Source organism: Acanthochromis polyacanthus, chromosome 1 (assembly GCF_021347895.1).
Source record: "Acanthochromis polyacanthus isolate Apoly-LR-REF ecotype Palm Island chromosome 1, KAUST_Apoly_ChrSc, whole genome shotgun sequence".
Taxonomy (NCBI): domain Eukaryota; kingdom Metazoa; phylum Chordata; class Actinopteri; family Pomacentridae; genus Acanthochromis; species Acanthochromis polyacanthus.
Genome location: NC_067113.1, coordinates 43,753,245 through 43,772,217, shown reverse-complemented (window position 1 = coordinate 43,772,217; position 18,973 = coordinate 43,753,245). Strand labels below are relative to the sequence as shown.

The following is an 18,973-nucleotide window of genomic DNA, read 5'->3' as shown; positions in this document are numbered from 1 at the left end:
ATGACTATTCTAGTTGGAAGTGTTTAATGGAATATCTCCATAGGGGTACAGAGGAACATTTCCAGCAACCATCACTCCTGTGTTCTAATGCTACATTGTGTTAGCTAATGGTGTTGAAAGGCTAATTGATGATTAGAAAACCCTTGTGCATTTATGCTAGCACATGGATAAAAGTGTGAGTTTTCATGGAAAAAAAAAAATTGCCTGGATGACCCCAAACTTTTGAACGGTAGCGTAGGTTAAGTAAATATAAGAATATCTATTGACAGTTTGGTCGACTGAGGCATGCGTCATCAGTAAAAGTGCACTCACTTAAGAATGAATGGAAACGCAGAATGGATGTCGTAAAAGATAGTAGGTCACAGAACTGACAGAACAAGTTGCACAACAAACTTCCATATCTCAGAGACATTGTCAGTCCTACATAGACTTGCTTAGAATGAGCTTTCAGTCTTAACCGGTGCTGTGATTTAGTTAGAATAACCTGTCAGTAATACATTAAATACTATATACAGTTCTAAACCTCTTTTCTCACCAACAGATTTAAAAAAACAAAAACAAAACAAAACATGCTCTTCATGTCATCTCTGCACCACACAATGTCTGTAATAGTCTTTAAATAGTGGATTACATAATTAAAGGGACATCACTGGCCTGGAAAATTCTCATGCTCAGATTCCCGTATGGAGGCAGTGCATTTTATCATGTTTTATGACTTGTTAAACACTTTGGTAACATGTTCCCCTTTTAGTATAAAGAAAGTATTTGCGTTGAGTGTATAAAAATAGTTCATAAATGTCGTGGAAAACCCCACCACTCATGTAGTCTGTTTTTTCTTGCTGTTGTTCAAACTATAACCTTAGTACCGTCTCCATCATTTTTCCAGGACCTACGTTGCCCATGGCCACTGTCGACATCAAAAACCCAGAGATCAACAGTGTTCAGCGTTACCATAACAACTCTCAGATGAACAACATCGTGCACTCTTCCTTCCAGAAGAGGGAGAAAAAGGGCAAAGGGAAGAAGAAGAGGTTGACGAAGGCAGACATCGGCACGCCGAGCAACTTCCAGTGAGTCACCGCAGACACTAACAGGGTCGTTTGTTTGTTTCAGGTGATAGCTAAACACTGACCTCAGTGTTGGTTTGTGGGTTTTTGTTGAGATTGTTTTTCTCAGGCTCCTTCAATTAAGATATTTAAGTTTTTGCTGAACGCTCCAATTCACAAAAATCATTCTGGCTTGCATAAAAACCCATAACTGAAGCATGTTGGCAGCTGCACAGAACAGTATAAGTTATTGTGCATGTGGCTTTTAACCTGTAGGTGGCGCTACAGCCGTATGATTTTCACTTAAAATATCACATTTTACACAGCACCTGTATGACCAACATGTACCCGTTTATTTCTATTTATTTGCAGAAATATCCAGATGTAGCAGCCAGTTACATTTTACTATATTTCATTAAGAAAATTCCACATTTATTTTATTTCGCTGCTTTTATTTGGTAAACCTTTTTAATGTTTAGTCAATCGTGATATAAGCTATTGTGCTTTTTGACTAGTTTGAATTCCACACCAACATAACTTAGACTAGTAACCATGCTAACCCAGGATCTTTAAACGAACCACAGCGAATCCATCCAGCTTCAATGAGGGATTATAAGAGCTTTGTTTGGAGGTCACTGGATAAGAATTTTAAAAATAATAAGGCTTTATGAAACATTGATTTGTTTCATTCCTTTAAGTGATATCTGTCTATCTTTAGCACTCACTTTTAAGAAGGCATTTAATGGTCACTCCCTAATGTTCGCGTTTCTTTTTATTTTATTTTTTTTGTTGGGAATTTTTTTTCTGAACAAAAGAACAATGATATTATGCACAAGCTGCCATGTGTGAATTGTACCATCACTAAAAAATGTTTAAACTGATAAAGCATTTTTTAAAAAGGAAACACATGATGATGCCACATACCATTTATATTTCACTAAGTAGAATTTCTGATTGTTTCCACACCAGTGTGTAAACACAGCCTGCAGTTCAGCCAAGTTTGGATTGAAAGTCCCCGAATGTTTGTCTCCTTACTGCAAGAGGTTTATTTTTTGCTTATTTTTCTGTGTGGCATGTAGAATCTAGTGATTGCAATGAAATAGCACAACTTCTATCTTAGATTTGACTCATTTTTCTGACCGTTTGTCACAGAGTAGTAGTTCAAATACTGTTGGAAAGTTGAGAAGTTGTGGATCTTCGTTTCATTCTCCAATAAATGGTGTCATTTTGACAAATGGTAAAAGATGGCATGCCTTTCAAACCTGCTGCAGGATTTTGGGGTTTTAGGACGTTAAAAATATCCACATTTCATTTGTAACTACTCATGATGCTAATTCTTTATATCCGCTTTTGACTTATTACTAATGGAGTCAGACTTTGTAGACTGACGGTGAAAACTAAATCGCTACTCGTCCGCCTCACTCGTTAAATGTTTAGGAAGCCTTTGAGGAAGAGATGCTGCCTCGATGTGTTCTGGTTGAACTGGTCTTTCACACACAACAGGAACGGTGTATTAAATGTACTTGAAGTCAAAGGTAGGGGTCTGATGAGGACAGAATCTTTTAGAAACGACAACACAAGAGCTTTGTGTTTGAAGGTTTTTCAGTGACTTATGGAAATATGACATACTGACCCAGAGCCGGTGAATTTGTGCGTGTGGCGTTGCATTAATCGAGGCTGTTTAGATTCAGAGTGAGACAAATAGTACAGAAAATGTCAACTGCAGCTCTTGTAGTGTTAGGTTAGATATTGCAGGTTACTAATGGACGATCTGGTTTGCAACACAGGTGACCCTCTCTGTCCAGCTCTCCTTTTTACCGCATCGTGTCTCATATTCTGTCTCTTTATTTTCTCCCACAGGCACATTGGGCATGTAGGATGGGATCCAAACACAGGCTTCGATGTAAGTATCCTTCATTTAACCTAACGTCGGTGCTCTTTTGTCTCGTTGTGTCTGCACATGTCCGAGTGTGTGACTTCTAAACATTCTTCAAACTTGGCCCGTCGCCTCTCAGTTTGTCAGTCAGGACTCCCTCTTCCAGACTGATTTTTCAAATTTAATATCGGCTCCAAAATATTAAGCCGAGCTGCGTGTCCCGAGTCATCAGAGACGTTACACAAGGAGATTTCGGAGAGGGAACAGAATCGACCTGCATCTGCGTAATCCGTGGACTCATTCCCAAAAAGCATCATCAGTAATTATGCCGGATTCTGCGTGACGGCGCAGAGATCACACAGGTCAGCGGACTTACTCTGGCGATAAATGAAAAAATGAAGTTGAGATGATTTAGATTTTTGAAGGTAATGCTTTCAAGGACTTAGGCTGATTGTAACGGGTGACGTCAGTCTGTCTGCGCACCTCTCAAATCCTCGGGGTTTTAAAGATGGGGATTCACTAAAGCACAGGAGATAAGTTTTACAGACTTACCAGCTGTATATACGTCTATATCTTTTCTATTGTTCACACCCAGAAACTGTAGATAAAGTAAAAATGACGTTTTTTTTTAAAGTAAAAGTTAAGAGCTTCAAATAGGTCCCACCTTTAAAGGGATAATCTCACTTCTTTATGTAAAGCTTTTGAGTTTTATAATGGAACAGTACAATAAATGAGCACATCACAGTATTTAAAGTAGTACAGACTATATTATCAATAATTCAAAGGTCCGTTTGCAGAGAAGAGTCCTTAAAGGTGTCATTAAGTGAGCTGAGCACAAACATGTGGCACAACCAAAATAAAAACAGAACCCACTTTTGTTTAACTTGTATGTTAATTAAATGAGAAAGAGACACAACTCATACATCCACAAGGCAAATGCATTTCTCCAGAAGTATAGTATTTAACTTCTGTGACGTGTTTTCTCTTTATTTTTTTATAAAAGACTGATTCCAGACAGCCAAATGTGACTCTTTAAGGTTGTAAGTTGTGTATCGTTAGCTCTAACTCTTCCATTCACAGAGAATAACCCCAGCTGCTGACATGAAACCTGTTAGAGCTGATTTGATAATCTTAGGTAAACATTATCTGCCCTCCGAGAGACAAAGTTAAATTGATTCAGGTGCAGATATACTTGGGACACTCCTTTTTATTGTTTTGTGACAGAGCCAACACCACACGCTTTTACATTCCTAGAACAAATTATATTCTGATCTTTGCTGATAAAGTGCTTCTATGAAGGCTGACAGGTGTAGAATAATACTGGTGAAGTATGGTTTGTTCCTGATTTTCTCTTGTGAAACCAGCCTTATAGAGTTCTTATCAATGTTTAAATTAAAATCCTGCTGCCACATAGGCCTGAGGTTCTTACAATAATCCCACTTCTAGTTGTTTTTTAATATAGCATGGCAGCTGACGTTCTTTTAGATTCAAATGCTTATATAATACGTGACGGTGGGAGAACATGCAGTTTAAAAAGTGGGTTGTATTTGTCCTATTGTGCTTGATCTCTTTGTAATCTGTGCTAAAAATGGCAGAGAATAAGAAATAACGAAAGCACTGAAGGAGGAACTCTGAACAAATGTATTGTAGTCAAAGTAGACACCACTAGGTGGCAGCATAGCGGCTCATATTCTGCTCTGATTGTCTGTGTTGGCTAAAAATGTCTCCCCAGAACAAACCATAACATCACAGAAAGTTCATCCTCACATTCACTTTTTGATTGAATCAGTTGATTTGGTTTCTAGAAGTCAAAGTCACACTGGCTGATCCTGCTTTGTCTAATCTTAACTCCTGACATTTCTGTCACACAGTGTGTTACTAAGCCGCTGAGCTCATACACACAGATTAACACGAGGACGGTCACATCATATATAGAGCCAGGGATCGAACATGAGGGATTATGAGCTGCAAAGTCGCTCTGTTATAGTCGGTACGTTTACTGATTTGAGGAGTCCATAGTCGTTGGAGATGTTTACTACTAACCAGTCATGTGAATCAGGAGAATATTATTAGATTTTCCCCCTTGGGTACAATATTTATTTTCTTGTATCTGAACTGCTTTGTCATGGCTGCTGGCAGTGAATCCAAACTTCTGATAATCAGTTCTGGCCATCAAAGAAATGTGTCTGTCATGATGATTTCACAGAAAATTGTTATGCAGCTTTTCGGATAATTGCTTCATTTTCCAACCCCTGTTACATCACATTTTATGCTTCCAAGTTCTTAAATGAGAGACTTTCGTGCTTTTTAGGGAGGGGAATTCTCTTTTTATTCCATGAAGAAGTCAGCAGATACACAATTTCTTAGAAACGTACACTGCAAACCGCTTTTCAATTTAGTAAACGAACAGAGATATGGAATGATTATATAAAAATAATAAAAAGTAGAACATATTCATAAACACCAGGAAAACAAAAATAAAAATCATTTAAAGTCTGATCTGTATGGGCTGATAAACTCATTCTAACCATTCCAACGTTTCTCAAACGTATCTGTCTTGAATCTTATATTAGAATAAATTGAAATCTTCTTTTATGCTTTGGGAATATTGGTCAGATAAAACAAGAAATGTCGTGGCGTATACTGAATGGTCTTTAATAAATGTTGTTGGCCAGCCTTATTCTCAGTAATGGAATACATACTGTGCTCTGAACCTTCTGAACTCAAAGCAGAGTCTGGGTGTTTGTCTCTGTTTCTCTGTCATTTTTCCCCTTTAATATAAAATCCTGGACTTCTATAAAAACCAGACAACCATAGTTAGAAGCAGAGGGAGCTTAAAATGTCCTCTGTATGCCATAAAACATAAAAACAGAATAAAAATTGAATTTATTTGGATATATATTTTACAAAAAAAAGGAGCTGGTATGTCAAAAAATTCCCCCAGGTGTTATCACTGCTGGAAAAAATAGTGAAACTATATAATAAATATCTTTTAGTGCTTTTTTTTGTGTCAGCACTTCCCTCCTGTCTGTGTAAATGCAGTGTGCAGTTCAGCCAAATGCCCCTGAATTTTTGCTTGTGACTGTTGTTTACTAATGGTGTCGCGTTCGCTCTGAGGAGCACGGAATTTTTAGGCTTTCACAGAATCTGGGTCATGCAAAGAATTATGAGTAAAGAGCATAGACTGTATATATAGTGGACGTAGCATCTGACTCCAGAATTGAAGCCAACCCGGAAGTGTCAAAAACTTGCAATATCACGCCGTCCGCTAGGGTTGGCTCCAAAAAGCTTTTGCTCCATAGACCCCAATGCATTTTTGGAAAAAATAAAATTTGATAAGACTGATTTTCTACAGCTCAGGATTTTTTTCCTGTTAGTTTTCATGGTCAAAATGAGAGATCAGGTGGCCAATCTTAAACTAAATCAATACTTAAATAAATCGTTAAAGTTGGCGGAGCCAGGGGGCGTGGCTATACTTGATAGACAGCAACAGAAGCCTCTGCGGTAAAATGTGGGCAGGATAAGAGAGTCCTCAGCCAATCCTGCCCCTAGTTGCTCTCCGGTCCAGTCTGTTTGTTGACGCTTTTCACTGGCTCCAAAAAATCCAAAACGGCGACCAGGAAGTAGCAAAATCCGGGCTTCATTTTCTCGGCGTTGAAACCAACGGGTGACGTCACGGTTAGTTTACGCCTGGTAAAGAGTGATATTTATAAAAACAATGTGGATTATTTTCCTGACAGAACAGTGCATTACAGATGAGCTGTGCTTCTTCTCACAGTCAAAAACATGCTGAGGTTAATTGGTAGCTCTAAATTGTCCGTAGGTGTGAATGTGAGGCTCGCTGAATCAGTAGCTTTTTTTAAGTCACTTCTGAAAACCTACTTTTCTCGACTTGCCTTCAAGTAAAGTTCTCTTTTTTTTAATCTTTAATCTCTCTCTGCCCTTTTATCCCTTTTTACTGCTTGTGGTCTCCTGACCCCTCTGTGTGATGTCATTCTTTTTAACCCGCGTTTAATTAGCTCTCCATTCTGTATATTTTGTCATTTTTTTATGTTTTATCTGTCAAAGCACTTTTTGAATGTTCTTAAGGATGCTATACAAATAAATTGTATTGTATATCTTAAGTTATTTGTATCTACTGTGTGAGTGCATCTAACAAATGTCACGCCTTCCTCTGTGTTTTATCTTCAGTTGAATAACTTGGACCCAGAGCTGAAGCACCTGTTTGATATGTGCGGCATCTCTGAGGCTCAGCTGAAGGACAAGGAGACCTCGAAGATCATCTACGACTTCATCGAGAACAAAGGAGGCGTGGAGGCTGTCAAAAATGAGCTACGGAGACAAGGTAAGACCGTCACACAGCGGGGAATACAGGCGGTGATTTATGAGTTTGAAAAGAGAGTTAAGTTTGAACAGAACCTTTCATTTGAATTGGGGAATTAAAAAGATAGAAGATGCCACTGAAAAGGTGTTACTGGCTTCAGCTGACAGATGTGGTACCTAAAATTCAAAATGAAGTGCAGTATGTCTTTTTGTGGGACACTCGCCGTGTGAAAATGTGTTTAATTGGTTGGTTGTCAGTTAAAGACAATCTAACTGGTGTGGTGGTTTTATCCCCAGGTCCTCCCAGGTGGAGCGGTAGGTCTCTGTGCATGACCTGCTGTGACAGCTTACGACTGCATGTAGAGTCAAACTATCAATTCAACAGTCTCTGCAGTTACTCCAGTAGTTAAATGTTTGCTGTTTGGCTCCTCGTTCTACTTGAGTTTCTGACTATGAGCCAGCTGGAGACATACATCGTCATGTTGGACAGATTGCCTTCTTTTCACAGTGGTACTGTCGTGCAGTGAAACTTCTTTAAATCCCTTTTTGCTGTTGAACTTCTAACCCAGAGGTGTCAAACTCATTTTACTTCAGGGGCCATTCACCTTCAAACGACAAAAACGATACAAAAAAATTGCACAAATGACACAAACAAGACCAAAAATGACAACAGCGAGAAACAAAACGACAAAAAAGAAGACTAAAAACACAAGCGATACACAAAACAACAAATAAATCAAAATACAGAATGACAAAAATACGATAAAAAACACAAGCGAGACAAAAAGGGAACGCAAAATGACGAGAAAAAACAAAAACATGAGACGAACGACAAAAGTCAGACAAAATATTACAAAAATGAGACACAACAAAACAAAAGAACAATCTAGTATTTTACTTTATGATCAAAACAACTTGTCTAGAAATTATTTTATATTTAAAGTTTTACAAATTTGCTATCTGCAGTTAATGTCTTCTCTGTAATTTTTACACTTTAAAAGTCGTCTTGTGGGCCGCATGTTTGACACCCCTGGTCTAACCCTTAACGTGAAGGTTAGCAACACCTGTGAAATTCTGGGCAACTTTGCATGTGAATCGACAGCATTTAGTGGTAGAAGAGCAGCAGGTTCAAAGTAGATTTGAAAAGCATGTTTAAGAGGATTCTTACAAACCTGGAATGGGGTTTTGAGGTTCAGTTTGAACTTGTTAACATCTAAGTTTTGAAGATTGTTGACAAAGATTTTCCTAATAATATTAACCCAGATGAGAAAGCTGCCCCCTGTGGCTGAACTTTATAACTGCATGACTCGGCACACGGCAAGAATCGGGGGGGGCTGATGAGCATTTTGGACTTTTGAGATGCTGTGAAATCTTTAGTGATCTTCCAGCTGTTCCAGTCTGTAGTGGGTGAATGTGAGATGATGTTCTCCAAAGCTTCACTGTGACCTTTAGATGATGGAAGTTTTTCCTTGTTTTTCTCTCTTCAGCTCCTCCACCTCCTCCATCCAGAGGCGGTCCTCCTCCTCCACCCCCCCACCACAGCTCGGCCCCTCCTCCCCCTCCTCCCGCCCGGGGCCGAGGCGCCCCGCCGCCTCCTCCCCCCTCCAGAGCTCCCGTCTCTGCACCCCCGCCTCCCCCTCCATCACGACCGGGCATGGGCGCCCCGCCGCCGCCTCCCCCACCCAGCCGAGGCTCTCTCCCGCCTCCCCCTCCGCCGGCCCACGCCTCGATTCCAGTCGTGCCTCCCCCGCCGCCTCCTCCGCCTTCATCCTCAGCTCCATCCAGCACCGGCGCGCCTCCTCCTCCCCCTCCTCCACCGCCGCCTCCCGGCCCTCCACCCCCTGCTCCTCCACCGTCCATGGAGGCCAACGGAGGGGACGGCGGGAACAAGTCGGCGCTGCTGAGTCAGATCAGAGAGGGAACCCAGCTGAAGAAGGTGGAGCAGAAAGAGAGGCCGGTGTCCAGCAGCACCGGCAGAGATGCACTTCTGGACCAAATCAGACAAGGAATCCAACTCAAATCTGTAAGCGTTGATTCATCACACACCTCTGCTGCGGTATCAGCCGTGTATCGGCGTGTTCTGATCGCTTTAACCGTGCTGCTCGTGTGTCGTCTTTACAGAGGGATGAAAACACAGATTCAGCACCTTCCACCCCGGCCCCGTCGGCAGGCATTGTCGGGGCCCTGATGGAGGTGATGCAGAAAAGGAGCAAAGCTATTCACTCTTCAGGTACATAAAAACACAACATTTACCATCTTATCAACTATCTGTAGCATTATATATTAACTAGGAAACTTTCTAATTCTTTATTTTGCTGCCAATTATACAGAAATTTGAACTTAGACTAGTTGATTTTACAGTTTATTCTGGAACACTTAACTTACCTTTATTTTATTTCTTTATTCAATTTAATGCCAAACTGTCCTGGTTTTTCCAAAGATGTCATCGGTCCTACTTTCCATCTTGCTGGTTTATAACAGCTGAGAATTAGCTGTTTGCTCTTAACTTTCTGTTTCCTCTCATGTTTTGCAGCAAACTGCAGGAATTTATATGCACCATATTTACTAAAATAACTTCCCAACAGATAAATTAACTTTACATTCATTTATCAGACACTTCAGCTTATTCTAACTGCTGCAGTCACCCATCAAAAAATTAGGAGTTAAGCCTGACTCACCTTTTGATGCTCTGTAATACGGCATCATTTGGTAAAGTGGGCATCAAATATGTGAAATCTCAGATTAAATTTCTGCCTCATTGCAGCTCCACTGTTGTGCAGATTGGTAAGCCTGTAAATTCATGGATCTATTAATCAAACTATCCTTTATGGATCATATTTTATTGGCTCTCTTTTGTATAAAATGACCACAACAACCTGCATTATTTTAAAGCAGTTTTATTCTGGACACTTGTCCGATCTATACTTTAATTTCTGGAGCCTACCAGAGCAAGTTTACATGCTTTAATGTTCAAAAACAACTTTTTTCCCGTACTGTACACCTCTTCGCACCCTTTTTTCGGAAACACTTTCTCCAAAACACCCAGTTTGTCCTTCCTGGTCAGCAGCTTGGCAAAGACGAGTCAACATCGGTTACATATCATAGCTGCAGATCTCTGAGAATCAGAATGGAGCTCCAGTAGAAGAGTCTCTTTCGATGGAATAATGTTCAGCTTCTCATTATTTGGGAGAATATTAAACTAGCCACTAAGCTGGCTTTATGCAAATGTCCACGCACACAGGAAAGCCTAGACTTCAAATGAGGCATTTCAAGGAGAAAAGGAGCAGAGTTTCGCTTCTACATGCACAAAAAGCATTAACACACAAGAAGTCAGCATATGTGCTCTTTAAATGAAGCATTTAAGACATTTTTAAAGCTCTACTCTAGTCAAACTGACATGAAACGGGTCACTGACTGAGCTCTCAGACTGACAGAGGTCTATTTGGGTTTATTTCACGTTGAATTTGACTGAATACTGAAGCGTGATGCTCTGAGAAGCTTCCACAACTTTAAAAAATGCAGCAGTTACTCAACACCAGCTGCAAGTGCTCAGACTTTACATCATGTAGTGAATGTCAGATGACACTTCTTGTACTTCCTCATCAGTCTCATGCATCCTCATGACTAATTTTTTCCATTTTAAGCCTGTCAGCTCAAGAAACTTTTCTTTGCTGCTTTAAGGTAGTTCTTAAAAATTCGCAGATGGTAGAAGGAGAATACTGAGCTTAAAAAAAGGCTGATGGGGCTTTAGAAAATACCTTCATCTTTTTAAAACATGCCTTCTTCTCCACAGATGAGGACGATGACGATGAAGATGATGAGGACTTTGAGGATGACGATGAATGGGACGACTAGCGATGTTTTCTCAACCCCCTGGATGATCATGACACTAAAAATTGTTCTTGTCTTTCTAAAAAAAAAAAAAAAAGAAATCTTTAATTTCAAAATTATAAATGTAAATGTTCTATCAATTTGCTGTATATTTTTGTTGCCTTTATGCTTTTTTTTTATTAATCTGTGCAATACCTCATTTAATCTGTAAATGTTTCTCATCTTAGGTTGTTGTTTCTCTACCTTCGTCATGTCTGAACTCTGTTGGCTACATCTCTGTCTCTTATAGCAATATGTCTATATGTCTCATCTCTCATTTTAACTTTTTGCTTCTCTTTTTTTTTTCCCTCTTTCTCCTCCACCCACATCTCCAACTCTGTTTATAACCTCCATCTGCCACTCAGCCATCTTCCATATCTGCTGCCTCCCATCACACATGCTCCCTCTCATGTTTTCCCAGATTAACGTGCAATTTTAAATCAACTTGTCTCTTGAACCTTAGATTTGAATGTTGTTGGTTTTTTTTGGTCAGTGATTGAAGGGAGGGCTTACAGGACAACAAGACAAGTTGCCAGAAAGTTTTTGATTAATCGTGTCATCTTTGTTCGTTAGAAGGGCAGAAAAAAATTTACTATTTTCATACCCTATTGCTCTGTAGTTTATTTTTACGTATTCAAATGATCCTAGTTTAGCACTCATATTTTCTTAAAGAAGAAAAAGGCTCTTTTTTGGAATATTTAGCTTCATTTTTGCTGTGGACTGTAAATTTGCTCCAGAGTTTGAGTCTTGTTATATTTTTGCACAGATTGAAAGAGGAGACTCGCTGCATGAATACAGAACATTTTCAGGTCTGCGTCATAATGGGACATACATTATGCTTTAAGTCATGACAAAGAACACACGTGGACATTACTCTTTTTTTAACCGTTAACACATCACACTACACACAGCAATGGAGGTAGCCCACAGTGTTACGGCTGCCTGTCTCTTGTGAATTTTTTGTTTTGTCACACTACAGATTCAGTTGAATTTGTGATTTTTCTTTCTTCCTTTTCTCTCTTTCTTTTTTTACATTAGCAAGCAGAGTATTAAAAAAATGCCTGTTTGTTGGAATCAGGTCACTCATCGTGTAAAGCTTGAGGAATAAAGACATTTTAGTTTTACACACCTGATGCTCATAATGGGTCCATATGCAAAGTTACTGTACAGAAACAGCAGGGTTACAGTAGTGTTCTTCCTGTTGTAGACATTAAATGCTGACACGCTTTGTGGAGAAACTTTAGATTCATGGCATTCTTCTAACAAGTATCAACATTTTCTTGACTAACTAGTACATCAAGACATAGGAATCACTTGCATAAAGAACCCAGATGGTGGCTGATTATTCCCTGCAAAGACCAAACAATTATGTTGACATACATGATTCAGGCTTTTTAAAAACCCGTAATAAATACATATTTATTTAAAGATGGATTTGTCACAGAGGACAGCACTTTTAAATAATATCGGTTATGAAAATTATGCAAAAAATCTGCTTTATTAGGTGTGAAAGATAGCTGCAATGGTAAGAAAGTAGAGCCTGACCAATGCCAACATTTACAATTCATAATAGAATTGGCTGTTTAGTGTTTATATATGAATGTTGGTGTGATTTTGAAAAATGATGGAGTCATTGCATTTCTCACCAACTAGTTTTCATTTCAACAAGAAAACAAAGTTTGACTCCGCACCACTATCTGCTCTGCTACAGGTGCTGCAGATGGTGATGATGGTATTATAAACAGTACCCCTATTATTTCTATATTCTGCTTTCAAATCGATGCATATCAGGACAAGATAGCCAGTACCTGATAATATGAACCGATTGATCGATTGGTCAGGCTCTAAAAGATAAAAACTATTTGCAGCTGTTATTTCAGCAGTTAAATCATAGCCAAATGTGGAGAGTTTCAAATTTCTTACTAACCAAAGCAACACTAACTTTTGCACTAACTGTAGCACAAAATGGAGAGAGATGTTTGCAATGAGGTAATATCCATCTTCAGTATGCTAATATTAGCTGACATAGTAGCTAGTTAGGCTAATGTTTGGGTCGGGTTAAGCATCATAAGACATTTTAGGGTGAAGGGAATCACATATCAGTAAGAAAGCACATCCGTGTCTCATGGAATCTAATGCTAACCAGTCAGGAAAGGCAGGTTCAGTTATTGCTTAACATAGGTAAGAGGAAAAGTTTATTACTTTTTTTTTTTCTGAATGCAAGGTCTCATATCTTTGCACTTAACCTCTTAAGCCCTGGCCATATTTTCAGAAAGAAATGCCGGGATTTCTTCGGCCCACCCGTGGGCCAACCGGGCTTAAGAGGCAAAATGTTTGCTAACTGCTCACCCTTTTAGCTTGGCCTATCAAAGCTTCTCTGCAGTGGCCATTTTGTCTCCGCAGTTAGCTAGCTATTAGCTAAATCTAGTAACTAAATCTCTCATTCAGGTAGACATAAAGCTGTTGAAATTATGACTGTTGGTCATTTAGAGTGATAGCGTGTGTCTGTTCTAAACCTGAAATCAAAAACATGTTGTGACACTAACTTTATTGACAAGCTAATGAGCTGTGCTGCAGCTAAAACTGGAAATTTAGCATTCCAGTATGCTAACTAGCAACATGCTAGCACTGCTAACATGCGTGTAGAAGACCCAATAACGAAACTCATAGTGTGTCAAATAGGAGAAATATGTGTCGTCTTAAAAATTGTGTCTTGAGAGACAAATTGCCACTTGTTTGATGTAAGAACTGACCTCTTTTGTCAAATGTTATGATACTTTTTGGGGAAAATAAAAATCTAGCCATGTTTTCGCTGATGTTAGCTTCTGTAGGTAACTTGGTTAATAAGATGTTATGGACGCCAAGTCTTATCAAAGAGCCTGGACAAATAATGAACTACATTGTACACTCCAATAAAAGGTTGATATTTACATACATGGGTATTTGGGCATCTTTTACCTTCATGTCCTGTAGGGATGGATGTTTTTTTTGAGTGTTTTTGGAATGCATAATTTCAGAAACAAAACTTTATTTGCAATAGAAGTGCTGGTTAGGTTTTTCATTTAAGGCTAAGGCGCATTTAAATTATGTACGGGAAGAAAAGATGATCCTCCTGTCCGCAGACTTTGCTGCATCGTGTGAAAGAGATCACAATCTTGCCAGTCCTGTATGTAATTTGAGTATTTGTGTTTAGGGAGTCGATGAAGCCTCATCACCTGCAGGAGGACAGCGACAGATCCGATAACAGCTGAGCAGAGGATTATTACACCCCTTATTGCTACAGTTTCATCTGCTGAGGCAGGTAGAAATGAAAACTGGCTGACTGAAGGACAAAAAGAACCCAAAACAAGTACAGTTTTTAACTGTCATTGGGAAACCATGTGTGATGCAACAGTCCTGACTTTGAATTCCAGCTTGGGAGTCTGTTAGTAGAAATATACAGAAAGTCTTTAAATCTGTGGGTGAGACAGACAGACAAGGGGAGTGATAATATTTTTAGATGTCACTGAGCAAGAATAGACCATGTAATGACTACAACAATTCTGTGCCTCGACTGTTTATTTTTAGCAAATGTCCTCATCATCTGACCTCGTATCAGTTCTCTCTGCCACAGAGCTTATGAGAGGGATTACAGCGGGTATGGTACTTTCCACTCTTAGATACAGTGCTTCCATAGAGACCAACACACACGCTGAAACCCAAAGGCCCTTATAGAAGCGGCATTACATAAACTGGATGATGGATTTTCTTGCACTTTTGTAAATCCAGAAGACCACTAAGTGTGTGTTTCTTTTAGGAAAAAATTACAAGACTTGCCATGATGTTTAATAACTTGACCCTAGGAAATTGTTATGGTGAATATCACAAGCTGAATGTACGCTAAACTTGTGTTTTAGGAGTTCAGTGATTTAAAATAAGCTAAAATTTACAGATTTTATATTTCAGGCAGCAGCTTTGGATGCACAAGCAACAGAAAATGACATTGGAGATGTAGTTTCAGGGATGTTGTGCAGGATTTGTGCTTCATGAATTCTATATGAAGATAATGCAGCGACCACCCTGAGTGCATATCTAAGTAGGAAGTCTGCTTTTTGTGGAAGAATTTTATGGAAAAATCCCCTTATTGCTAGTTTGAAAGATGTGACAAAGTGCTGTGCTTGAGAAGAGGAAGTTTTACAGTTGGAACGCTCAGCTTAAAGGAATGTATTTTGCATACTGAGCTGCTATGAGGCCGACTGATTTTCAGCATGGGCACTTTACCCTGCATAGATAGCTAACTAACAGTCTAACTTAAAACTCTCTTTTATGCGATATGTAGGCTGAAAACCTTTTTCCATCATTCCAAAAGCCACTGTGGCAAGAAAATGTACAACTGAGGATTCAGTTTTTTGTTTCTGGTGTGTTATTTCAAAAACTCTTCCATTTAGTGCTTTCAGAGGTTGATGGGAACATTTTAGGGAGATTTCAAAACAAAACAAACAAAAAAAGATTATGTAACTCCCTGTATTAACAGAGGGTTTAGTTCAGCTGTCATTTCAGATCTTGGATGCTAGAACTTCTCTCAAGTACTTCAAAGCTTTCAAATAAACACATTATTAGACTTTTTTTTTTTTACTATCCCGACATTAACAACATGCCTTTAATTTCGGGAGTCATTCTAAAAATGTCTGGTATGCGTTTGGAAATGGATAATTAATTTTGTAGTTTTCTCATTGCCACCCCTGGGGTCCATGACTGTGTTGTCTTTGAACAGCTGCACTGTGGATTTAGAAGTTGGGGGACTCTTCCAAGACATATAAACAAATGCAAGACCGGGATTAGGCTGTCTGATACTAATAGCTCATCTCTCAGTCTCTTGCTTTCACTCTCTTATCTGTCAACCCTCCTCTCATATTCTCTCGGCCTCTTCTTTGCCAAGTGTCACCTCTCTGTCTGTCTAAATCATCGTCGCCCTCAACCAGTGCCTTCCTCATATCAGTTGCTCTTGTTAGTGTGCTGCTTTCATGTAGCCTCTTAGTTGGCAAATGGCTGTCTAGTAGCCGCACTAGACCCAGGTCTGAAGACGCAAGGGTCTAGGAACTCTCGACAGGGAGGGAGGCGGGCTAAAAGGTTGTCTTTCAAATCACTCTGCAGCAATTTTGGAAGGTATACAACCAATCAGCGCAACGAATAGGCTGACGTAGTTCCTAGAGCGTCGGAAATCAGAGGATGCGGGAGTTCGGTGATACGTCTTTCTTCTCAATGAAACACTTCAGTGCCGTCCTTTGTTTATCTTTCAAGTTGAATTTTAGCTTCTGAGGCCAAAGCCGAGTCGAAAGATAACTGTTTATTGTGCGTAGCCATCTTCTTGTCTATTCTTGTTTCTATGGTTGTTTCCTTGCCTAGCCATGCTACACCCATGTTTCTGACGGCACAAGGGTCTAGGGAAGCTCGACAGGGAGGGAGGCGGGCTAAAAGGTTGTCTATCAAATCCCTCTGCAGCAATTGGGTAGGTATACAACCAATCAACGCAACGAATAGGCTGACGTAGTTCCGAGAGCACCGGCGGATTGTGGCTAAATCCCATTAGCTTCCCAACCAGCGGAGCCGCGGAGCCAACTGGTATATTAAGGATTTGCCATATCCCGTCAGCATAAGTCCAAATACGTCTTTCTTCTCAATGAAACACTTAAGTGCCGTCCTTTGTTTATCTTTCAAGTTGAATTTTAGCTTCAAATCTTTAAGGGCTGTGGCCAAAGCCGAGTCGAAAGATAACTGTTTATTGTGCGCCGGTTGTTTCTGTCAGAATCGTCACGCCTCTGTCGTCACTTCGTTACGCCCGCCTTCTGACTCTACACTTCATGGTGATTGGTCCGGCCAGTTTTAGGAGAATCCAGCCTCGAGCCTTATGGAGGGTAACTAGACCCTCTCTGGCAGAGAATTAAATTTGTTGCCGTGGGTTGTCTAGCGCGGCTAGGCTAGTTGTTTCCGGTTGTTTCTGTCAGAATCGTCGCGCCTCTGTCGTCACTTAGTTACACCCGCCTTCTGACTCTACACTTCATGATGATTCGTCGGCCAGTTTTAGGAGCATCCAACCTCGAGGCATACCGAGGATAACTAGACCAACCCTGGCAGAGAATTACATTCGTTGCCGTGGGTTGTCTAGCACGGCTAGGCAAAAATACACTTGAATTTCCCTCTGGATTGATGAACTATCTATCTGTCTGTTTGTCTGTTTCTTTGTTTCTTTGTTTACATCCATTTCCAAGCTGCCGTTCTGCAGTATAAAGCCATCAACTTCACAACCACAGCGTGGTCTAACAAACTCACAGTGAACAAACTAAGAAACAACAGCTGTTCTGTGAATACGGTAGTATTCCGTGTCAAATGATCACTCAGAAAGTTAGAAGCAAGAGAAAGTCCTGGTCTCACACTCTCAATTATATACGCTGTCTAGAAATAGCATTCACCCCCCTGGGAACTTGTTTTTCAACATTAAATCATGGTCAATTTAATTTGGTTTAATTTTGGAAAGAACTTCCTGGAAAGGACTCTTTGAAGTCAAAACTAAAAACAGATTTTTCCAAAGCAATGTCAGTAAATTAAAATGCTAAAATATACCATTATGTAAGTATTGATTCATTTTAAATGAACTCACCTAATTCAATACTGGTGCATCCAATTTTGGCTCGATGTCACACAAATAGTGAAATCATCTGAGTGATTGTAGTATAAAGACGCTAAGTATCTGGAACATCGAGCCACTAGTGAATCAGAACTTCTGACTGTAACTACACCATGAAACAAGCACCTCCATTAAAAGGTAGAAGTGTCTGAGTTGGAGTACAGTTATATTCATTTTTAAGAAAGGGTAGGAATGAGGCACATATCTAAACCTGTTAAAAAACTGAGTGACTGAGCAAGAAGTGACAAGTGAGGGAGGCCACCAAGACACCTATGACTCCTCTGAAGGAGTTACAAGCTTCAGCGGCTGAGACTGTTGCCTGTTCTTCACCAGTCTAAGCTTTATGGGAGAAAAAAACTCGTAGGGAATCTTGACTAGAGCCCACCAGAAGGTCTGTGGTAGGCTCTGAAATGGAAGAAGCCTCTTTGGTCTGAAGATCCTTTTTGGTCGTCAGACTAGATGCTGTGATTGGAGGACAAGTGTTCTTGCTGTAGTTATATCCAGAAATACTGATTCAGAGGTGAACACCTATGCAATCATGTTTTTCATAGGCTGTATTTTACATGAATTTACATTACTTTCTAGAAATCTATTTGACTACAATTTATTTCTGAAAAGCGCCAGAAAGGGAAGGAAATGGAAATAGTATTTATAGACGTTGTATGTTGACTGCTGTGCAGTCCTCTATTCTGCTCTGCACTTGTCAATCACGGATGCAGAGAGAGTCTTCTTCCTGAAGGGGTTGTGGACAGCAGCAGCTCAACTCAAAGAGCCTCTTTAGGACAGGACTAAAACCAGGTGTTATAGTTGTGGCGAAAAGAACCATCTTTGCAGTATTTTGAGCTGAAAAAATCTTAAGAAAAACTGTAACTTGTACTTAAATTAGGACTTTAAAAGAAGAAATCATTTAAATTAAAAGCTGACTTATGAGTAATCACCAGTTTGCCGTGACTAATTTTAGGTAATTATAAACAAATTAAGGTTAGATATTGCTTTACAACAGACAATTTGCTAACTTATCAGCTGTTTCATTTACTTATTTTAATCCTGTAAGACCCAAATATAGAAAAAAATCTACAAAAATTAATAAAATAAACAAAATTGTGTATATTTATATATATGCAATTTTTATATATGATATATATATATATATATATAATTACAAATAAAATTAAAATAAATAATAACAATAAT

At 39.5% G+C, this 18,973-nt stretch overlaps 1 protein-coding gene across 3 annotated transcripts in view; it reads left to right on the top strand.

Moving 5' to 3' along the window:
- waslb (WASP like actin nucleation promoting factor b) overlaps positions 1-14,045 on the top strand; it is a 33,809-nt gene extending 19,764 nt beyond the window's left edge. For all 3 annotated transcript variants that reach the window (XM_022215648.2, XM_022215647.2, XM_051948509.1), the window contains 6 exons: positions 887-1,070; positions 2,907-2,949; positions 7,114-7,267; positions 8,733-9,268; positions 9,367-9,475; positions 11,039-14,045. In XM_022215648.2, coding sequence (XP_022071340.2) covers positions 887-1,070; positions 2,907-2,949; positions 7,114-7,267; positions 8,733-9,268; positions 9,367-9,475; positions 11,039-11,100 — 1,088 coding nt within the window. In that variant the 3' untranslated portion in view covers positions 11,101-14,045. The remainder of the gene's footprint in view (positions 1-886; positions 1,071-2,906; positions 2,950-7,113; positions 7,268-8,732; positions 9,269-9,366; positions 9,476-11,038) is intronic.
- Positions 14,046-18,973: the final 4,928 nt, after the last annotated feature.